Consider the following 22446-nt stretch of genomic DNA (forward strand, 5'->3'; position numbering starts at 1 on the left):
GTCCCTATGCTTTATTTTGCCACTTGAATGAACTACATATACCTAAACGTAATAATCAAAATCATTTGAATGTATGATTTTTAAAATAAACTAAATTATTGTAAACTAGAAAATGGCAATTTTTTACCTAATAAATTTTCTGTCAGTTGAATCTGAGTGTTTTTTCTCTGTAATTACTTATTTATAACCCTAGATCATATACAGGGTGGTCCGAACTGTGTTCCGGAAACTTCGGCAGCATATTTTGCAGATAAAAACAAGTAAAAAAGTTCGTATAAATGTATGTCCTAGAATGCGTAGTTTCGGAGATACAGAGGGTGTAGAAGTTCCATTTTTATTTCGATTTTTTCCAAATAATTCATGAAGTAACGTTAATATTTGGATGAAAATTGGTGTTTGGAAGTTTTTTATTGTCATGAGAAATTCGATTTTGATGTCAATATAACTCCTACTTGTAGAGAGCGCCACCTACATATTTTTTAACTGGTTTGAAGAGTAATATCAATTCGTCCGCACCTGTATAAAACTACTGAGTAAAAAAATATACATTTATGAGGTTTTTTACGTAAAAAATATCTCTTAGTAAAAATCGCTACGAGTAATGGTTCTCGAGATATTTGGAATCGAATTTATCAATACCTATCATCACTGACATAAATTAAACATGTTGACTAAATAGTTTTTAGATTGAAATCATAAACTAGAAATGTTTTTCTTTCTAAAATTCAACAAAAACTGTTTTATCATCATTTTTTCGCCGAAAAATTTATATTTTTTCTCTCAGTAGTTTTATACAGATACGGACGAAAAGTTATTACCCTTCAAAACAGTTAAAACCTTAGGTTAAAACATATGTAGGTGGCGCTCCCTACAAATAGGAGTCATATTGACATCAAAATCAAATTTCTCATGTCAAAAAACTGCCATATACCAATTTTTATCTAAATACTGACGTTACTTCATAAATTATTTGGAAAAATCGAAATAATCTTTGGAAATAATAATGAAACTTCTACACCCTCTATCTCCAAAACTAAGCATTTTAGGACGTACAATTATACGAACTTTTTTATTCATTTTTATGTACAGAATATGTTACCGAAGTTTCCGGAATACAGTTCGGCTCACCCTGTATATAATCTAGGTTTATAACAAACTTTCCCATAATTAATTCAAATTTAATATTTAATTATTAAGAAATATAAATAGATAAACAAGCATAAAAACGTTTATTCATACATATGTTGTTCTTAATTACATAAAGCTCTATATAAAATAAATTAAATATAAACAAAAAATATTAAAGGTTACAAAGACCAATCATTCGAGTCTGCTAAATCTTGCATTAGTTTATCCTTTATTTTTGGTCTCGGGTCTTCTTTAATATCTGTATCAATAGCACCAGTTTTGCCCAATAAATATTCAAACTCTATAATTAGGTATATAAAAATAATTAATAAACAGTTCAATTATTCAATGATATAAAATATACCTTCTAGAGTAAGACTTGGACCTCTACATTCGACAGGACCAACAATTTGTTTCTTCAAATCACCCTCAAAATAAACAAAAATCGTTGGTAAGTTACGATCAGGGTAATTTGGTATGCACGTTGTAGAAATGGATTTCAAAAATTTCACTGCAGGATATCTAGTTGCTAGATAACTCATATGTTGATTAATTAAAGCACACAGTGGTATTCTAAAAAGAATTCATGGTATTTAGGTAACTGCTTGTCTTTATCAAAAAATTAAGAGACTACATTAAGCATACCCCTGTTTATATAGATGTAAAACAACCCATATACCTTCACCAGCTTTGTTTACTTCATTAATATAATCTTGTGCGGATATTTCACCCACAAAACCAAATTTAGCCTTTTCAGAAAGAGCTCTTATTTCAGCTATCCTTTTGTTTCGATATTCTAACAAAACAGCTTCATCTTCAGAATCCTCTAACTCGTCCAATTCATCAAGGTCTAAATCTTCTAAATTCTTTCCTTCTGTAACGCAAATTACACTGAATAAATTCCAAGTTAATTGATAGTATCGCTTTACCTTTAGTTTTTGATTTTATTGTATCTTCTAGTATAGACACAATTTGATCTTCTGTTATTTCTTTTTCCTTTTGTGGTATAATACCTTTGGCTCTCAGAATGTCGTTCCATTCCGTATCTTCGTTTGGGTTTTGCATTTTTATTTTATGTATTGCTTATTTTTGGAAAATGAGGTCGTGTACGTAAAAGGATATTTTCAAAGATCAAAATTCAAAATTTGGTTAAGATCTACACATGAACGCAAATACGTTTTAATAAAATATACGGAGAGTACCGCTTAAATTCCTGTCCCGATGTTGAAGGATGGCTATAGAATGTCAATGCATTTCCCACATAAGTCTATCCTTGTTCGGGAGGAGGTTTTCTGCGCTTGCTCGATCTGTAAGTACTTTGATTGGACAGTTCCAAATCATATGACATGTTCAGTGTTGTTACAATAGGTACAATTGTACTATTTTGGGTACATTTGATAGTCAAGGAGTACATAGGTACAATTGCAAGAAAAAATGTACAATTCTTATTTCTCAAACCCAAACTAACCCAAACTTAAACCCACGTACATATTTTTAGACGAACGGTGATACGCGATGCGTGGATTTGAAATGCAGGTTGCTAGGAGCAGAGGCACAGAATTATACATCACTTGAAATGCTGTTCAAGCCGCACGGATGTCAAACGTAAGTTTGATATCCGTGCGGTGAGTAGGAGGGGGGCTAATCACTGCGACCTTAGAGATCTATTGTGTCCCGATGTCAAACGTGACGTCACGCAATTAGTTCCCATTTAACCAATGCTATTCAAAGCTCTTTGTAGCTTCTGTATTGCTGTCCTCTATTTGCGAATTTCAAGTTCCAAAGCTTTACGCCCTGGGCTGCTCAGAAGGTTCTGAAAGGAGCTGTGCGAGATAGCCTGGTGCCTCCATATGGCGCGGAACCAGTTCTGAACTTTATGACTCAATTGAATGGAGGGAGAGTATTGCGTTCTTGAACAGTTCAGAGCTGCTCAACTGCGTGAAAGGAGGACAGCATGTGGTGTATAATTCTGTGAGGGTGCATCCACATTATCCTAAAAAAAGCGGATCGGCGTAACGACCTTGAATCGATTTCCAGCAATTCTATTGGCTGAAAAATTCATCTGTCAGAAATTTTATCTGTCAAATTCACCTGGCAAAAATTTCAGCCAATAGAATTGTAGGAAATCGAATCAAGGTCGTTAAGCCAATACGCCGTTCCGCTGTTTTTAGGATAGTGTTGGATGCACCCTACGTACCAAAACTTGGTAAAAAGGTAAATAGAGAGATCACATGACCCCACATTTTTGCACCAAAAATGTACAATCCCACTTAAAAAAGTACAATTTCGACACCATTTATAGTACAAAAATGTTTGCCCTTGTAACAATCCTGGACATGTTTTGTTTTGGTTTTATTTATTTTAAGTTGAGGTTAAAGACGTTCTAATAATTGAATTAAATCTTTCGAAAAATTGGAAGTTTTTTGTTAAATATTCTGAAATCAAATAAGTTTGATAATGTAACATTATGCGCATATTTATCAATTGAGATATTTTAATCGTATCCAACATGTTATGGCAAAACACTTTTTCGACCAAAAGTTTTCAGATATCTTCGATTTAGTTATTTTCGAATGTTTATTTTGTTTATATCATAGATAAATGCAACAAGTTTAGATTGGAAAGCCCGTAAAAATTTTAGATCGCGAAATTATTTTGGGTCGCGACCGTTATACGCGATCTGGCGCTGCTATAGCGGTCGCTAAGAACAACGGCAAACAAAAACAGAAATAATTTTCTCTTGTCAAAGTCAGAATCTTCAAAAATCATAATAATCCATAGATAAATGCAACAAGTTTAGATTGGAAAGCCCGTAAAAATTTTAGGTCGCGAAATTATTTTGGGTCGCGACCGTTATACGCGATCTGGCGCTGCTATAGCGGTCGCTAAGAACAACGGCAAACAAAAACAGAAATAATTTTCTCTTGTCAAAGTCAGAATCTTCAAAAATCATAATAATCTTTCAAAATCTAAACCGCTCTCACTAAAGAAATTCCGAAAAGTGTTTATAGCGTCCATTTTCAAAGTAATTATTGCTATCTTGTGAGTTTAATTCAAGTTTTATTTACTCCAACCGGTAATAATTGTGAAAAAGTGGCATTAAAAACTTAAAAAGCTGTGCTGAGAACTGTAAACTGCAAAAACCATCGTGGATCGTGGCATAACGTCGGTTTCCAATGTTTCATATGTATTTCATATATGCGTCCTTATATAAAATAAAGTTTCTTGTATGCAACCCACTGTATTTTATTTATAAAATTAAACGAAAACAATAATAAATTTGAATAAACAATATTTGGCGATATAATTCCGGAAAAAGCCGAACCATAGATAAATGAAACAAGTTTAGATTGGAAAGTGCCCATAAGGACAATGTAAACACTATTTGGCGCTATTCTTGCAACGGTCGCGACCCAAAACTTTTGAAAATTTCGGAGCGGTTCGGCTTTTTCCGGAATTATATCGCCAAATATTGTTTATTCAAATTTATTATTATTTTCGTTTAATTTTATAAATAAAATACAGTGTGTTGCATACAAGAAACTTTATTTTATGTAAGGACGCATGTATGAAATACCTATGAAACATTGGAAACCGACGTTATGCCATGATCCACGATGGTTTTTGCAGTTCACAGTTCTCAGCACAGCTTTTTAAGTTTTTAATGCCACTTTTTCACAATTATCACAGGTTGGAGTAAATAAAACTTGATTTAAACTCACAAAATAGCAGTAATTACTTTGAGAATGGACGCTATAAACACTTTTCGGAATTTCTTTAATGAGAGCGGTTTAGATTTTGAAAGATTATTATGATTTTTGAAGATTCTGACTTTGACAAGAGAAAATTATTTCTGTTTTTGTTTGCCGTTGTTCTTAGCGACCGCTATAGCAGCGCCAGATCGCGTATAACGGTCGCGACCCAAAATAATTTCGCGACCTAAAATTTTTACAGGCTTTCCAATCTAAACTTGTTGCATTTATCTATGAAGCCGAACCGCTCCGAAATTTTCAAAAGTTTTGGGTCGCGACCGTTGCAAGAATAGCGCCAAATAGTGTTTACATTGTCCTTATGGGCACTTTCCAATCTAAACTTGTTTCATTTATCTATGGTTTATATCTATTACAAACTCAAGGAGCAACAGTTTTTTACAAGTAGTGTTAATTTTGATGCTGGTGCAATACTTCTACTGGTTAAAATAAGTTTATTATAAATATTACAGACATTTAAAAAAATAGGCTATGGAATAGGTATATAAAAATTATTTTATATCTGTCTCACAATGGGGGGCTCCTAGTAGCGTAATAGGTATCTGCAGTGCGATTCTGTAAACATTTCCCTGTCTAGTGACTCATCAATCGTATACAAATAGCATAGGCTCGATAGGAAATTTCTTGCTACAGAGCTTACAGAATCCCATTGCTGATTTCTAAAATTCTTTTTCTAGATAGGCTTCCCGCATCGTAAAAACTCCTATTTTATGGTATGTAATTAGTATTCTGAAGGTATTAAAATATTTTAATATCAATATAGTTTTTTCACTGAAACTCGAGTTAAATCTTAATATACATTATTCATATTGTCGTTTTAGAGATTGTGCTTTTATACTTACTATTATGAAAATTTACTGAATAAAATATATAGTTGCAATCCTTTTACTGAACTCCTTAATTTCTTGTTTTATGAGGGGATAATTTTTGCTTATTTAGGTACTAATTTTAATCAGACCATTTTTTAATGAACTCATTTATATTTATATCATATCGTTCTAAGTAGACTTTGTTGTGTTAGACAATTATTATTAAATAAAACGAATGAAAAAAAGTGACAGGTACGATATTTTTTTTTTAAATTCAAAAAATAATTTAGTAAAACCACAATTATTAAGAAATTGTCTTAAAAACTTCGTAGTACAAATTGCATATCTATTTCACTTTTTTTAAAATTCAAAAAATAATTTAGTAAAACCTCAATTAAGGAACTGTCTTAAGAACTTAGTATTACAAATTGCATATCTATTTCACTCGACTTAAAAATTGCAGCAAAACAAAGTATAACAGTACATTTTTTACTGTCTATTGTTTCTTTTACTGCCCATGTATTTATGATCAATAATCAACATCAGTCCTGGTTTAAAATGAAACAAAAGTAATTCTTTATTATTAACATATTTTTTATTAAACAAATATAACTAAAAGTATGTACATATTAAGTTTATACATAAATCAAGCTAGATACAAAAAATATAATTATTTACATTGTTGCATTGTAAATACTCTTTTATATTATGAAAAAAAAACAATAATAATTTACAATAAGACAGTTTGTGTGTAACTGTGTAAGCATTATAATTAGCCTTATGTAGTCTCTATTTTTAGTCTTTACATTATAATGTCATTTTTATTTTAAAATAGTAAGACTAAATATAATGCTTTTAACAATTATTGATTTTTGAATAAAATTAGTTTCGTATATTTTTGTCTTATATTAACATCCCTTTCATTTCTGATTTTGCTTTCATGAAACAAACGAACATCGAGAAAAATTTCTATTATTAATTTGGTTAGTTGGCTTCTACCACACAAAAAGCAGTAGCCCATTCGCATTGTTCTATTAATTAAACTACAGCAAAAGTCTTTAAAACTAAATCACAAAATTGTCAATAAACGCACAAAGATTAAAATACAAACGAAAACACAGTACACGTGGAAAACACAGAAAGTTAGAGAAAACACTAATGGCGACTGCCCAAGTCCAAACTGAAAACAAAACGCCGACGACGCGTCCAAAAATAAATCGATAACCCATCTCGACACCATTCGGCCAATAGAAAAGTAGCATTTCGGCGCATGTGCATTACATCCATCTACTGAACAAGGATGGACTTATGTCAAACTCGATCTTCTGTCCTTCAATCCTGGGACATAAATTCTCTCATTGCTCTTATGGGGAGGCCGCGGTATATGTAAATTTAAATGTATTTGCCAAGTCCAAACTGAAAACAAAATCCACGCCGACGACGCGTCCAAAAATAAATCGATAACCCATCTCGACACCATTCGGCCAATAGAAAAGTAGCATTTCGGCGCATGTGCATTACATCCATCTACTGAACAAGGATGGACTTATGTCAAACTCGATCTTCTGTCCTTCAATCCTGGGACATAAATTCTCTCATTGCTCTTATGGGGAGGCCGCGGTATATGTAAATTTAAATGTATTTGCATGAACGTCTATGTTCTATTTATAATTTTATAAATAACCTCACTGATTTTAGTTTCTTTAAAGGTGATTATTTAACACGTATAAAGATTAATTTCTATGTATTTTACAATTTATATTTTAAATAATTTTAAAAAATAACAAAAAGGTATGTCATTTGTCAAATGTCAAAAAGACGGACATAAAATAAAAGTTAGGTTAGAATAAATTGTCACTGTGTCACATGGTCACAAAACAGCTGTTACGACGTCAAATCTGTGTTTTGATTGTTTTAGTGGAATTAAAACAAAAACAAACTTTGTAATCATCGAAAGATGAATTTAAATTTTCGCCAAATTCCAGTGTTTGCCTTCCCAAACAGTTTGAAGTTCTATTTAGGCACTAAAAGCAGCTATACTCAAGTGCTAACCTTGTATAGTCCCTATGACTTTCCCATAAAGTACAAAGGCAAGTATAAAAATTAGTTCTTCTTTGCAGTTCTATTTACAGTTTTGTATTCTGTTTAGTTCATTGCCATACGTCAGCATGGGACAAATATATAGTACCAAACCCAGAGGGTACGATACCTCCACAAAGCTCAGTAGACTTGGTGATCACGCATAAACAAGCTGTTCCATCGAACTGTAATATCATGGATAAATTTAAGATAGTTATTCAGGATACTGTAACTGATCAGGTTGTGACACAAATCTTGTAATTAACACTGTAATTAACATTTTTCTATTTTTTATAGATTATCGGCAAAAAGACTATTGAATCAATACTTCTAGCTGAAGAAAAAGACAGTAGGTACAACAATGAAGATTTTGAGTTCCAGAGTAGTCATGATAGCTCGAATAAATCAGTACAAGGTTCACAAGTAATAAGGTACATATTTAACAGTTTAATATCTTTAAGACACACACATATTAAATATCTATATTTATCACTTGTTATAGAAATGTGCATCATATAGACCGATCATCAGGGAACAGCGTCATGTCAAGTTTAATAATTGTGGTTTGTGCGGTAGTTTTATTTTTACCTACTGAACCCGAGATTACAAAATCTTCGAGCTTACCCAGTTATCTACACGTTTCCCACAAAATTCAACTATTAGCAGCTCTGTTGCTAGGTGTATTTCTGTGTATCTTAGTTAGGTCATAATTGTGTTTCGTGGGTGGATATTGAAAAGAAAAAAGAACAATATATACATTTTTGTTTCCTCAGAATAAGAATATGGGATAAAAGGCTTGATGAAAGGTGTTTTATTCTTTCAGTTTTGTGATATAATTTATGTAGTTTTACTTATTTCTCACTATATTTAAACCAATAATAGGGTGGCATTTGATTGATCAAATAATACAATTTTTTAAATAGGCTGTAGCTTAAGTTATTTATTTAACTTTATTTGTCCTTTTATATGTATATGCTCAGGTGTCAAAACATGTGAAAGTATCGTGTTTAGTGTATATTTATATATTTTAAAAAAGGTATTTTTATAAACTTATAATTTTAAGTTCCCTTAAGGTTGTTTGTTACCTTTGACTTATTTTTTTAAAGATTTGGAAATATATTGTTTTTATATAACTTTTTATTTTTATATAAAACATACAATACTGTACGGGGTGGTCCAATAAATGACAGCGGTCGTCATTTTCATGCCAACTGGCGCCGTTATGTTTTTATTGTACAATATAGTGTAAGTTGGGCAACCTTTTGAAGTTATCCTCCAGATTTCTCATACGTACAGGGTGTTTCAAAAAACATGTACCATCCCTCGCGGAAAAATAAGATTTATTTTTCATATCAACATGGGTCCGATTCTGCTTTGTTTCGTAGCTACAGAGTGTTAAAGTAACTTAACCCCCTGTAGCTACAGAAACAATAGAGAATCAGTCCTATGCTTTGAATAAGAAGACTAAGGAAGGAGCATATCAAAAATCTTAGGTACACCGCAATGGGCCTCAAATATGGCCGACTTAAATTCCGATTTATCAGTGTCGTTCTAATTTTATTTAAAAAATGTAAAACTATGATGTAGGGTAGACGTGGGGTAGACTCAATAATTTGTTGTTTTATTTTACGTTGTGAATAAATGTTGGTAGTTATTAAAATTGTTATAAAAATATATAATTCTAATAAAAATAGATAAGTTATAATAAGTATTTATTAACACAAACATCCGATACGCTACTGAAGCAGGTAAGTCAAATTAACGTATCTAAATTCTTTGATATCTAATCTTTGACAAGTAATAAATAAAAGCTAAAATGCAAGAAAAATATATAATTTAGTTAATTTAAGTGAATTTCATAAATAATAGGTTTACTACACGTATGTATATTATATAGTCACTTACTAGCGAAAAGTTGTTCCATTATTTCACTCAATTTTTGCCGAGATCTACCGCACGCTACACAACCAACTTTTTAGAGTCTTTTTCGATAAATCGCGATAGTGTCACTGTTAATTTAAGTTCTGCCACAATTTCCATCTAGATTTACTACCTTTATACAACTATCAGTAGTAGAATAAATAATAAATAACATAAAATAAGCTCCGTGAAGACTGACAAATCCACCAAATTTCAAATCAAATTCAAATGTGTCAAATGAATAGTCAAATAGGACTGTCAAGGATCCCCACCCTAGAGTGTTTTTTCCGCTCACCATGCATGAATACATGGATAGCATTATGCTCCTTCCTTAGTCTTCTTATTCAAAGGTCCTATGTTAATATGAAAAATAAATATTATTTTTAAGAGAGGAATCTGTCCAAGAGAGATGGCACATGTTTTTTTAAACACCCTGTATAAATATGCTAAAAATCACACATTCCTGGACTCCTATGCAGATACTTCATTAAAACTTCAATATACAATATAAAAATAGTTTATGTAAAGACAAAACAAATAAAAATAATATTCTTACTAGATATAAATAGAAAAATAATGAATTCATACATTGACTGAGTTTAAAATATCCATCCACTGAAAATTTTCGATACTGGATAAATTTATGGCGTTTTCTTCCAAAATATCTTTGATCTTCATAAAGGTGGTATACTTTTGCAGCGTTGCCCAATCGCCTACGAATATTAGTTTGTGTTTTGTTCTAGTTATGGCAACGTTTAGTCTCCGTTTATCTTCAAGTAGATCAAACTAAAATTTAAAATAAAATCTTAAATGAGTAAAAACTATATATAGAGTGATATAAGGTTTCTGGATTGAGATTTTTAAATGGAATACTTAATTAAATACCATTCAAAAAGTACTCTACTAATTCATATTCTATGCTGAATGGTTTTTGAAATATAACCATTTTTAGATTAAATTTTCTTTCTATTTTATAGATTTTTCTATATCTATTTTTCTCAGAAATATATATTTTTATATACAGGGTGGTAACAAATTCGGAGTATGCGCATTGATATCTCGGAAACCGTAATAGATATGATAGATGGTTAAATTGAGACAAGATGCCAGCAAAAAAGTTTTAAAAATTTCAAGGATTGCTGAGTTTTATTTTTGGAAAAACGTTTTTTTTTTAAATCAATTTTATTTTTTCCTGTCGTTCTTTTTAGGAAATCAAAAAACTAATTGCACATTCTCATTGCCACTTTATTAGGGCTATCTCATAGTATTTTTAGATTTTCAAATTAGCTGATAATTTGTGAGATACAGAGGCCAACTTAATTTTTTTAAATACGGACCTGCATTTTTTATATCAGGTTTTGAAAGAACTCGGTCGCCTAAGTACGATGATATTATTAAACGTTTTTTTTATAAATATACTTTTTTTTGTTTTGGGTACCTTACCCTACGAAATACCTATTTAACAACAACAAAACTATTTAATTATTATCTAAAATAATTTCAAGTCCGCCTCTGGTTTTTTAAATTACTTAATCTGATTATATTCATCGCAACAATACTGATCAGCGCTAATTAACATTGAGTAAGGAAAATCGAGCCAAATGAAAGATTCAAATAAATAATATCCAGGTCAGTGATTTAAAGATATTATTTTTAACTTTTTTATTGTGAATTTGAAATCTCAGTGTACAATCTAATAATTTGCATAATATTAATCGTAGTTATTATAAATAAATTAACTTCTACAAACTAGTTTCTAATAGTGATGGGTTGTTATTTAACTATCTGTTCTAAAAAATAACAGATATAAAATAACGACACGTAGAGATCGGCCGCTCGTAAAACGAAAAACGAAGTCGGCGCTCTGCACCGTCTCGAAATTCTATGCTGCTCGAAGCAATTCCAAAAAACAACTAGTATGGATGGAAAACATGTTATTTCGTCAACCATCGATACAGGCGGCGAGACAACGGACAACGGAGTGGGGAATGCGCTACGGCGAACGTAGCTGCATCGGTCGATTGTCGATGGAGGCTCGCAACGGGTTGGAGAAGCAGTCATTTTAGATACGTTGTTTTTCAACCTGTTACGAGCATAACAGGGCGGTGGTCGAGATAATCGGAGTGGGAAAGGAACGCTGCTGCATCGGTCGATTTTCGATGGAGGTTCGAAACAGTTTGGAAAATAACGCATCAGTTATTTTAGATAGTATATTGTTTTTCAACCTGTTACGAGCATAACGGGCGGAAGTCGAGATATTATGGCGCTGTATGTTTCAGTACTTACTTATTAAGTCTCAATATTTAGGTATTTATTTATTCTGAAAAATTTTCAGAATAATATTTTAAGATTTTTTAAAAATGTATACAGGGTGTTTTGAAAAATCTGGTCATTGATTAATCACGATCCTGCTTAAAGCCCTTGACGTAAAAAGCTGATTTTTGGAAAACGGATTGACTTTAGGGTGTAAAGGTTCGATAAGAAGGGATTTTTCGAAACTCGAATTCTAAGGGGGTGAAACTACCCTCAAATATTAGAATATTTTTTATTTAAAAACCGGTGAGTTTTTCGGACAAACTCTTAAAACACGTATATTTTATTATGTTGTTTTACATATATTCAGATTTTTAAAAAATATATACAGGGACCATATATGACCATTGAGTAATCACTATTCTGCTTAAACTGCTTGACGTTTAAAGCTGATTTTTGGCAAACGGATTGACTGTGGGATTGAGGTTCGATAAGGAGGGGTTTCTCGAATCTCAAATTCCAACAGGGTGAAAACGCCCCTCAAATTTTGTTATTTAAAAAACGGTTAGTCTTTCGGGAAAACGCCTGGACATGCATAATTTATTTTGTTTTTTTACATATTTTGACATTTTTTCAAAAATCATACAGGGTGTTCCAAAAAGTTGAGTAATTGATTAACCACGATTCTGCTTAAACTGCTCGACGTTTAAAGCTTATTTTTAGCACATGTGAGAAAATTTTATCGAGTCTGTATGTTAATGGAAATTCTTGTTTTGGTTTATCATCACAATTAGAAATTATTAATTCGACACGAACGAAGTCGCGGGTACACGCTAGTGTAAAATAAATTCGAACTCTAGTGTGTAGTTGGTTTACTTATGAAGAATATACTACACATTTTCTTATATTGTTATTTTTTTACCGCAAATGGTAAAATCATAACTAAGAGCTTCTCGCCCGTCGAGTAAGATGCACCCTGTACACTGCTACTCAATTCATGATCTACGCGGATCGAGGGGCAGGGCGTAGGTAGATCGGAATGTATCGGCTTTTTTTATATCGCAATTTGTAAACAGCGCTTATTTGTAAACAACCACCGTTTTTAGAGACGTATTTTAGAGAACAATCGACATTTTGAAATGTTTTGACACCCTGGAAATATTACCACCGAGCACGTCATTGTTGCAACTTGCAACTGCGTTAATACGCCTGGCGGTGACCGCCTCATACTTTCAGATATTTAGCAGTAAAATAAAGAAACCTGTTATTTTTAAGCTGTTATTTTAAGCTGTTTTTTATAAATAACTATAACAGTTTCAACTGTTATCTAAAAATAACAGTTTTGCCCATCACTAGTTTCTAATGCTCTACATGTTCGAAAAGGTTACCACCCTCCCTATTGCAGAAATTTATTTTTCGTTCAATTTTATTTATAGCTCTTTGACCAGATCTTCTTATACTTCCGAATGCATTTTGTACTCTTTATTGTAAATGCTGAGATGTATTGATTTCACTGTTACAAATGACGTTAACTAATGGGCCAGTTATAGTTAACAAAAATAAAGTAAGGAGAGACAATAATCACATAATAACTATTTACCTTATTACTAGTCCATTCTTTTTCTGTATCTACTGACTTGGAACATGAATAAAACACCACATTCTTGTCCTTGCCCTGATACTGATCCACAGTATTAATTTCCACGTTTGTATGGTTAAGAATAGCGGAAAGCTGAGCTACCTGCGCCCTGTAAGTCGCTATAACTCCTATTTGATATGCTTTGACACCGCCCTAATTTTTAAAACATGTATTATATTTTGAAATACATTGAACAGGGAATGGAAATACCTGTAGTAATGCTTGTATTAAGTGGAAAATAATGGCAGCTTCGTAGATATTGACTAACTTTTCTGCTTCTTGTTTATCACCATTTCCGTCCTGGGTCCACGGAACTGTGTGTTCTAAGTCCCAAACTGGGCCTGAAATCAAAAATCAAAGAGCTAGAATAGTCTTAAAAAAACAATAAGAAATGGAAGGTTCATTTGAATGTTCTTTATTGTGATTTTAATGTAACTCATACTCAAGTGTTATTAATACTTAACAATGGACCAATATGGAGAGAGCAGTATCAATTTAAAGATTATTAATCATTTTTTAAAACTTTTTACCTATAGAACCCTTGTATATGAATTTTTAAAGTAGCTCAACCTAAGACGTTTATGGATGTAAAGCACCAGATGGCGGGGCGTATTTCACAGTCTTTTACTACAGAAAAATATTTTCTGTTACTCTGAATTTTGAAGCGACCAATAAAAACAGAAAATAAAAATCGATAATTTTCGGACTGTGCCAATTGGTTACTAATCGACCAGATACTTTTTGTCTATTAGATATGCTATAAAAGCTGGTAATTATACAGTTCGACCATTGTAAATACCCGACAAATTTCGCAAGGCCGACGAGGCCGATGCTTTTCACTGATAAGAAAAAAAAATGTTTGTTTAGATAATTTTCGAGATATTTTTTCTTTCTGAATGCACATTTTTAAAGTATTTTATATTCTTTGTCCGCTTGATCTATTATACTGGTTGCACGTATCGAGGTTCTGTTTCTTCTAGTTTTAAAAAATGTTCTTATTTCTTTGTAGTTGTAGTGTAAAATTAGATTAATTTTATTAAGTTTAATTATAATGTTTAGTGTAGAATACCAGAAATAGTTTAGTAGTGTTTTTATAGTTTATTATTTTGCAGTTAAGTAGTAGGTGAAGGGATAATTTGGTTATTTTTTCTTTTTGTTTGATTAATTTGTGTTTGATAATTTTTTCAGTGTAGAAGTGGTTGAAGTAGTGAAGAAGTAGTTGTGTAGTGTTTTTATAAGAGATTATATTAGTTTATTTTGTAGATGAGTAGTAGGTGAAGGTATTTGGGTATTTTTTCTTTTTGTTTTTCTTCTAATTGTAGTAATTCTATGATAGATACACTATATCTTCCTTCAACTTCGTTGAAAAGTGCGTTATCATATATAATTTTGGTTTTCTGGTAGTAGAATATACGAAAAAAAAATCTGATCAAATTTATTTTAAATTAAATTAATCGAGTTTTATTAATCAAATTAATCTAGTCAAATAATAATAACAGTTAGTTTCTAAATACTATACAGGGTGAGTTTCCTACGATGTTCTCTATGGGTATCTCGGAAACTACTGGAGATAGAGAGTCGGTTAAATGGGGAAAAAATTGCAGTTTTGTGGGGTCATAAATATGCGCCGTTCGGATTTTTCGGAGAAATTCAAGGCTTACTAGATATTTCGAGAAAAAAAAAATTTTGGCTATTTTAAAACTTTGTCTCTAATTCCATTATAATCTACCGTGTGATCGAATAAAAACGGCGTCAACGATGGCTATGAAATGAAGATCGCTGTCATTTTATACCTACGTAAAATTATATGGGAAATATCATCGATCGTCATTTCATAGTCATCGCTGAAGCCGTTTTTATTCGATCATACGGTATTTTAGACAAAAAGTTTTCAGATAAAAGTTGTAGATAATCACATACCTAATGAGTTTGTGTTTTCTGTTTTTTTTTTCTAAAACCTGTAATTTTTGACATATGACACAAACATTATGTTTTATTTTTAAATGGAAACCAGAGTTGGCCATGACTTCATAAAAAGCGCCATTTTTTAAGCTTTTCAGCGATATAGGTATAATATGTTTTTTTCGAAAAATTACAAGTTATAGCCAATTCTTTTCTTTCTTGGCTAATTTCCATACCAATAATACCATGCCAATTAGTTGGCATCAAAAATGTAAAAAGTTTCATGCTTTCAAAAAAAATATCATAAAATTCGTACAGCACTCAATTAAGTGTAAAATAATCTAAGAATGAAATGATTCTTTTATAAACCTGCATTAAATCAAATTAAAATAGGTATGTAACTTTTTTTAAATATTAATTAACAGCAATTAGCATTATCATAAATTATAAATAATGTACCAACATATCAAAATTATGAAAGAAATCATTATTTCGATATGTTGTACGGTTGTATGTTAATACGGTTTAGAATTCTTAAAATAACAGGCAAAAATAATCCACAATTTACAATATAATAAAAGTTTCGTTTAAATTTTCTAATCAGCTGATCACTATTAAAGTTCGCAGAAACACTGGGCTATATTATTACATTATTCTGAGGAAAATAACGAAAATAATCGATATTTTTGACTCCGCCCCGAAAGGTTCACGATTTGTCCTCCCGTTAGTAGCACATTTTGTCTAGTCGGTTGGGCAACTTTAAGAATATAGAAACAAGGGTAGAACTTAATTTTTCAAAGTCAAAGACCGCACGATAAAAAAAAATTATTTTGAATATTTTAATGACTAATCTCTAATCAACTTTATTGTAGTATTTCAGCAACTAATATCGTAAAATTTACACAAAAATAACTTTAACTTTACCTGTATCAATGAACTGCACAGCCCTTTCTAAAGAAGTATCTAACGTTTCTAAAATCCAAGACATGCCTTTGTACTTTTGTTTTACTGTCTGAAAATAAACACATATTTTTATTATACAGGGTGTAAATATGATATTTTATAATATTTCATTTTCTTTTTTCAGCTGACTTTTTCCTTACAAAGTTGTTTGCTTAAATAAGGTAACCCAAAATCATAATATACAGGGTGGTCCGAACTGTATTCCGGAAAATTCGGCAAATGTATGTCTTAAAATGCTTAGTTTCGGTGATACAGGGTGTAGAATTTTCATTTTTATTTCGATTTTTTCTAAATAATTTCTGAAGTAACATCAATATTTGGATAAAAATTGGTGTCTGGGAGATTTTTGGCATGAAATTTTTTATTTTGGTGTCAATATAACTCCTATATGTAGGGGGCGCCACCTAGATGTGTTTTAACTGTTTTGAAGAGTAATAACTTCGCTCTTCGCCCGTACCTGTATAAAACTCCTGAGTGAAAAAATATGCATCCCCGTGAATTTTTACGTAACAAATGTCTCTTGGTAAAAAGCGCTACAAATAACCGTTCTCAAGATATTTAGAATAAAAATAGTCAATACATGTCATTATTGACAAAAAATAAACACGTTGAGTAGATAGTTATTTGACTGAAATAATAAACTTGGGAAATTTTAATTTTTTTAAATCAATCATAAATTTTTCTGTAAAAAAATGACGATAAAACAGTTTCTGTTGAACTTTTGGCACAAAAATATTTCAAATTTATGATTTCAATCTAATATCTATTTAATCAAGATGTTTAATTTATGTCAATGTCAGATATTGATAATTTCAATTCCAAATATCTCGAGAAGCATTACTCGTAGCAATTTTTACCAAGAGACCTTTTTTACTTGAAAAACGTCTTAAATATATATTTTTTACTCAGTAGTTTTGTACAGGTACGGACGAAAACTTATTACTCTTCAAACCAGTTAAAAAATATGTAGATGGCGCCCTCTACAAGTAGGAGTCATACTGACATAAAAATAAAATTTCTCATGTCAAAAAACTCCCAAAGACCAATTTTCATGAAAATATTGACGTTACTTCGTAAATTAATTGGAAAAAATCGAAGTAAAAATGAAACTTCTACACCCTGTATCTCCGAAACGAAGTAAAAAAGTTTTTTACTTACTTTTATATGCAGAATATGTTGCCGAAGTTCCCGGAATACAGTGCGGACCACCCTGTATATGTCAATCTCAATTTATTTTTTTAAACCTTAATTTTTTTTGTAAAAATAATATTTACAAATTTGCACACAACAATTTATTCTCTGTACCTCAATATTAGGCAGATTTAATGATGCCTTGGCTATTTCTTCAGTGGCAATGAGCAATTCGCCATTGTAAGTTAAAGCATTGGCCAAAGCTGTTATAGGCTCGTTCATGCGATAGTTCAAGTTCAAACTAATGCGAGATTCTTCGCTATCGAGCCTTTCAAACAAACTTTCGTCCATACCCAACTCCCTAAAAGAAAAATTAAAATTCGTAAAATAAAAACATTGACAGATAATAATTTAACTGGTTTAAAGTTCATGTCAGGGTGCATCCACACTATCCTAGTAACGCCGTTACGCCGATACGCCGTTTTTAGGATAGTATGGATGCACCCTCAAATATAAAGAATTTACTATTTGAAGAATATATAACTGTACATAACAGTGACAATGGAACATAGAGCTGTCATACTCATAGATAAATGAAACAAGTTTATAGATCGGAAAGTGCCCATAAGGACAATGTAAACACTATTTGGCGCTATTCCTGCAACGGTCGCGACCCAAAGCTTTTGATAATTTCGGATCGGTTCGGCTTTTTCCGGAATTATGTCGCCAAATATTATTGATTCAAATTTATTATTATTTTCTTTTAATTTTATAAATAAAATACAGTGTGTCGCATACAAGAAACTTTATTTTGTATAGGGACATGTATGTGAAATACCTATGAAACATTGGAAACCGACGTTATGCCACGATCCACGATGGTTTTTGCAGTTCACAGTTCACAACACAGTTTTTTAGCTTTTAGCCACTTTTTTACAATTATCACGGGTTTGAGTGAATAAAATTTAAATTAAACTCACAAGATAGCAATAATTACTTTGGGAATGGACGCTTTAAACACTTTTCGGCATTTTTTTCAATGAGGGCGGTTTAAATTTTAAAAGATTTTATAATTTTTGAAGATTCTGACTTTGACAAGAGAAAATTATTTCTGTTATTGTTTGCGGTTGTTCTTAGCAACCGCTATAGCAGCGCGTACAACGGTCGCGACCCAAAACAAGTATATATTGTTACGGATTCCGTGGGTCCACTAATTTAAACTCACCATAAAATACTTAACGAATTTATTTTCTCACTTTATACACAATTACTAACTTATAACACACAACAAACTAACTATTTATAAGATTCCTTCACCAAATTGTCCGATTTTCAATTTCCACGCGGTATATTCAAATTTCAAAAACTGTCTCAGTTGTCGATGGCTCCGGCTTATATACTCTATTGACTGATTTTAATATACTTTTTACTAAACACATTTTTTATCAGTTTCATTTCATATCTTTTTTCATTTCTTTTGCCTTCATTGAATTTCTTTCAGTGTAATAAACCGGCGATCTCTCACGTACCTCAATTTGAAGGTTACAAAACTTGGTCCCCTCACTTCAATAGTGCCGACGGTTTTGTCGCTTCTCTACGATTGTTCTTCTCTGGTTGCACACTGTTTCTGAGCTACAGGGCTTTTCAAAAATTTTGCAATTTGGGATAGCCCACGTATCTCTGTTATTGTGAATGATATCGATAAGGTGAAAACTGTTTGTTGTTGTAAACTTGCATTTTTACGTAGAATACAGTGGCGTAGTCTGTTTTTCTACGAAAAAAATATTTTTGAAAATATGAACTAAAGTTATGTTTTTTCCAGTGGAACACCCACATATTATTTATAAATCATATAATCTGCCTTGCTATGAGCCTCTCAAATATATATATATATATATATATATATATATATATATATATATATATATATATATATATATATAATAGTATATATATATATATATATATATATATTATATATATATATATATATATATATATATATATATATATATATATATATATATATATATATATAACTCTATATTTATTTTCACTACTTACTGCAATATTTAAAAGATATTATTTTCTTATTAGTAGGCCGTGATAGATAACAAAAATCAAAATGGTATTTACTAAAATAGTCATACCCATATTAAAATTTTATTTGGGATTGAAATATTTTTAGTTTTTGAACTGTTACCACTGAATCTCTTAATATATTTTTCTTTTTTTTTATAACGAGATTTATTATAACGGGATGGGTTTGCAAATATCTAAAAGCTTGCCTGATAGTATTTTCCAGGTGTTCGACATTGTTTTAGTTGGCATAATACATTTCATATTTCAAAAATCCTCAAATACAGAAATAGAGAATGGACAAATCCGGGAGGCCATCGAATGAGTCCTTTGTTTCCATGATTTGAGAAATAACCATTTATAACCATTAATAAAGGGGTCGCACCACTCTGGCACTTTGTGCCATCGTATCGGTTTTTTAATCGCGGTGCGATCCCTTTAGACACACATTTATTAATACTAATATTATTCTGTAAAACTTAATGGGGTCTAATAAAGAAATTTGAATTTGAATTTGAATTTAACAAAATTCTAATATTTTCAAAGTTGTGAAGGGGAGCCTCATCTTGCTGAAAGTATATTTCACGTAAATTAGCTAAAAGTTCCGGTACGATAGCTTCCAAGATTAAAAATAGCGGTTGAGAGTTAAATTTCTCTGGTATACCGGGTGCGTCTCAAAAGTAGCTCACCCCTATAACATTTTTAATTTTTCAGATAAAAAAACGAAATTTGGTATGTTAGTATATGACATAAATTAGGATTGATTGACGTATTCAATTGTTTTCGGTCACTTCCTGTTTCGCCGGAAATGACTACAACTTTTTATTTTTAATGGCACCCTCGGTATTTTTTTACTTTATTCCATAAAAAATGACACTCTGAATCGAATGACATATCATATGTCAAATTTTAACATGTTCGCTCAAAAACAAATTGTATTTTAAATTTCAATCTAGAGTGCCATGGCTGTGTTAAAAACAATAAGTTTTAATCAAGGAGCCTTGAAAAAATAGACTTGATCGTCTAATGTTTTTAGTGTCTTGTCCTAGCCGGTTAAAAGATGACCAAATCGTATTTTCAATCATACCTCAATTTTTTCAAATGGGACAAGTGTGGCTCATTAGCATATTTGGAAAAAGCATTTTTTTACGAATAATTTGATACCACACACTTGGTATTTCGAGTCAAATTGTCGTTATGAACCGCAGGTTACAATTTCAAATAAACTATATGCGAAAATGTCAAAAGTTGACAAATGATATGTCATTCTATTCAGAGTGTCATTTTCTATCGAATAAAGTAAAAAAATACCGAGAGTGCCATTTAAAAATCAAAAGTTGTAGTCATTTCCGGTGAAACCGGAAGTGACGGAAAACAATTGGATATGTCAATCAATCCTAATTTATGTCATATACTAACATACCAAATCTCGTTGGTTTATATGAAAAAATAAAAAAGTTATAGGGGGTGAACCACTTTTGAGACGCACCCGGTATAAACAATTTATTAGTGGCTCCCAAAATAAAACAAGAGACAGATAGCAGTATATTTTTAATAATTCTTTAATTTCTTTTATTATCAATCAAGGCCTATTAATAAATATGATCTTTTAACAAAAACTTTCAAATGCAGTAAATAGTAAAAAAATAGAGTGATATACATTTTTGACAAGTTTATAGCAAGCCCAATCATATAACTTATAAATATACAGGGTATTTAAGAAAACAACTATAGTTCATATCTTTAAAAATAATTCCTATTAGGTTAACTGTTCTTGAATAAAGCTAACATCCATTAGGTTCCATCAACAATAGATTTGAAGTATATTAAAAGACTTTAGCAAAACATTCTTAAAAAATGGCTTACCACACTATTATAAACTCTCTCCAATTGTTCAGGCGTCGAACACATCTCAGTGTATTTATCTTCGGTATAATCAACAAGATTTTTATTGATCCTCCCCCTATTGCCCAATCTCATGAACTTAATGCCATACTTGATCAGTCTCAGACATACATTGTCAACAGCTGAGTGTGTATGACTGGTTATTAAAACAGTCTTTCCCATCTCTACTAGCAACTGAATCAGGGCTACAATCGTGGCAGTTTTACCCGTACCTGGCATACCTTTGATCAACAAATATTCTTCTGCAGCTATGGCTTTCAGTACTGCCCTCTGTTGGCAGCGATTCAGCCTTTTGAGAATAGGCTTGGCCTTCTGGGCTACCATTTTAGGAATCTTTGGTCGAAATACTGGAGGAGGTCTAGTAAAAAATAAAGTGTCATTAATCTCATAAGAATATTAAAGTAAAATATTGGCCTATTTTACAACTTCATTTTGTTTGTTAAAAGATATCTTTGAATAAAAAGATTAGGGAAGGAACATATAAAAAAACTTAGATCAAACTAAAATGGCCGACTTGAATTCCGGTTTATCAGTGCTGTTCTAATTTTATTTAAAACGTGTAAAAATATGATGTAGGGTAGACTCAATAATTTGTTGTTTTATTTTACGTTGTCAATAAATGTTGGTAATTATTAAAATTGTTAGAAAAATATAATAATTAGTTAATATTAAGATTAAGTGAGTTTCATAAATGATCAGTTTATTACACGTTTGTGTATATTATATAGTCACTTACTAGCAAAAAGTTATTCCATTATTTCCCTCGATTTTTGACCGAGATCTACCGCACGCTACACATCCAACTATTTTACAATCTTTTTCGATAAATCGCAATAGTGTCACTGTTAATTTAAGTTCTGCCACAAAA

The 22446-nt window shown here is 31.3% G+C and overlaps 3 protein-coding genes across 3 annotated transcripts in view; 1 reads left to right on the plus strand and 2 right to left on the minus strand.

The window, feature by feature from the left end:
- Positions 1-1214: 1214 nt before the first annotated feature.
- LOC115882738 (viral IAP-associated factor homolog) lies at positions 1215-7527 on the minus strand. Its single transcript, XM_030900963.1, has 5 exons — positions 7361-7527; positions 2058-2297; positions 1774-2002; positions 1493-1701; positions 1215-1429 (listed from the first exon to the last, which is right to left on the minus strand). The coding sequence occupies exons 2-5, from the start codon at positions 2191-2193 to the stop codon at positions 1308-1310; spliced, it is 696 nt and encodes a 231-aa protein (XP_030756823.1). The 5' UTR covers positions 2194-2297; positions 7361-7527; the 3' UTR covers positions 1215-1307.
- A 14-nt stretch (positions 7528-7541) lies between these two features.
- LOC115882739 (motile sperm domain-containing protein 1-like) lies at positions 7542-8912 on the plus strand. Its single transcript, XM_030900964.1, has 4 exons — positions 7542-7797; positions 7857-8026; positions 8084-8217; positions 8289-8912. The coding sequence occupies exons 1-4, from the start codon at positions 7665-7667 to the stop codon at positions 8494-8496; spliced, it is 645 nt and encodes a 214-aa protein (XP_030756824.1). The 5' UTR covers positions 7542-7664; the 3' UTR covers positions 8497-8912.
- A 1304-nt stretch (positions 8913-10216) lies between these two features.
- LOC115882846 (DNA replication ATP-dependent helicase/nuclease DNA2) overlaps positions 10217-22446 on the minus strand; it is a 32027-nt gene continuing 19797 nt past the window's right edge. Inside the window, exons 15-20 of the mRNA XM_030901095.1 lie at positions 21540-21962; positions 17769-17981; positions 16425-16512; positions 13809-13939; positions 13560-13751; positions 10217-10492 (exon numbers count right to left, since the gene is read on the minus strand). Of these exons, the coding sequence (XP_030756955.1) occupies positions 10289-10492; positions 13560-13751; positions 13809-13939; positions 16425-16512; positions 17769-17981; positions 21540-21962 (1251 nt within the window). The 3' untranslated portion in view covers positions 10217-10288. The remainder of the gene's footprint in view (positions 10493-13559; positions 13752-13808; positions 13940-16424; positions 16513-17768; positions 17982-21539; positions 21963-22446) is intronic.

Source organism: Sitophilus oryzae, unplaced genomic scaffold, assembly GCF_002938485.1.
Source record: "Sitophilus oryzae breed Bouriz unplaced genomic scaffold, Soryzae_2.0 scaffold_179_pilon_pilon, whole genome shotgun sequence".
In the NCBI taxonomy this organism is placed as follows: domain Eukaryota; kingdom Metazoa; phylum Arthropoda; class Insecta; order Coleoptera; family Curculionidae; genus Sitophilus; species Sitophilus oryzae.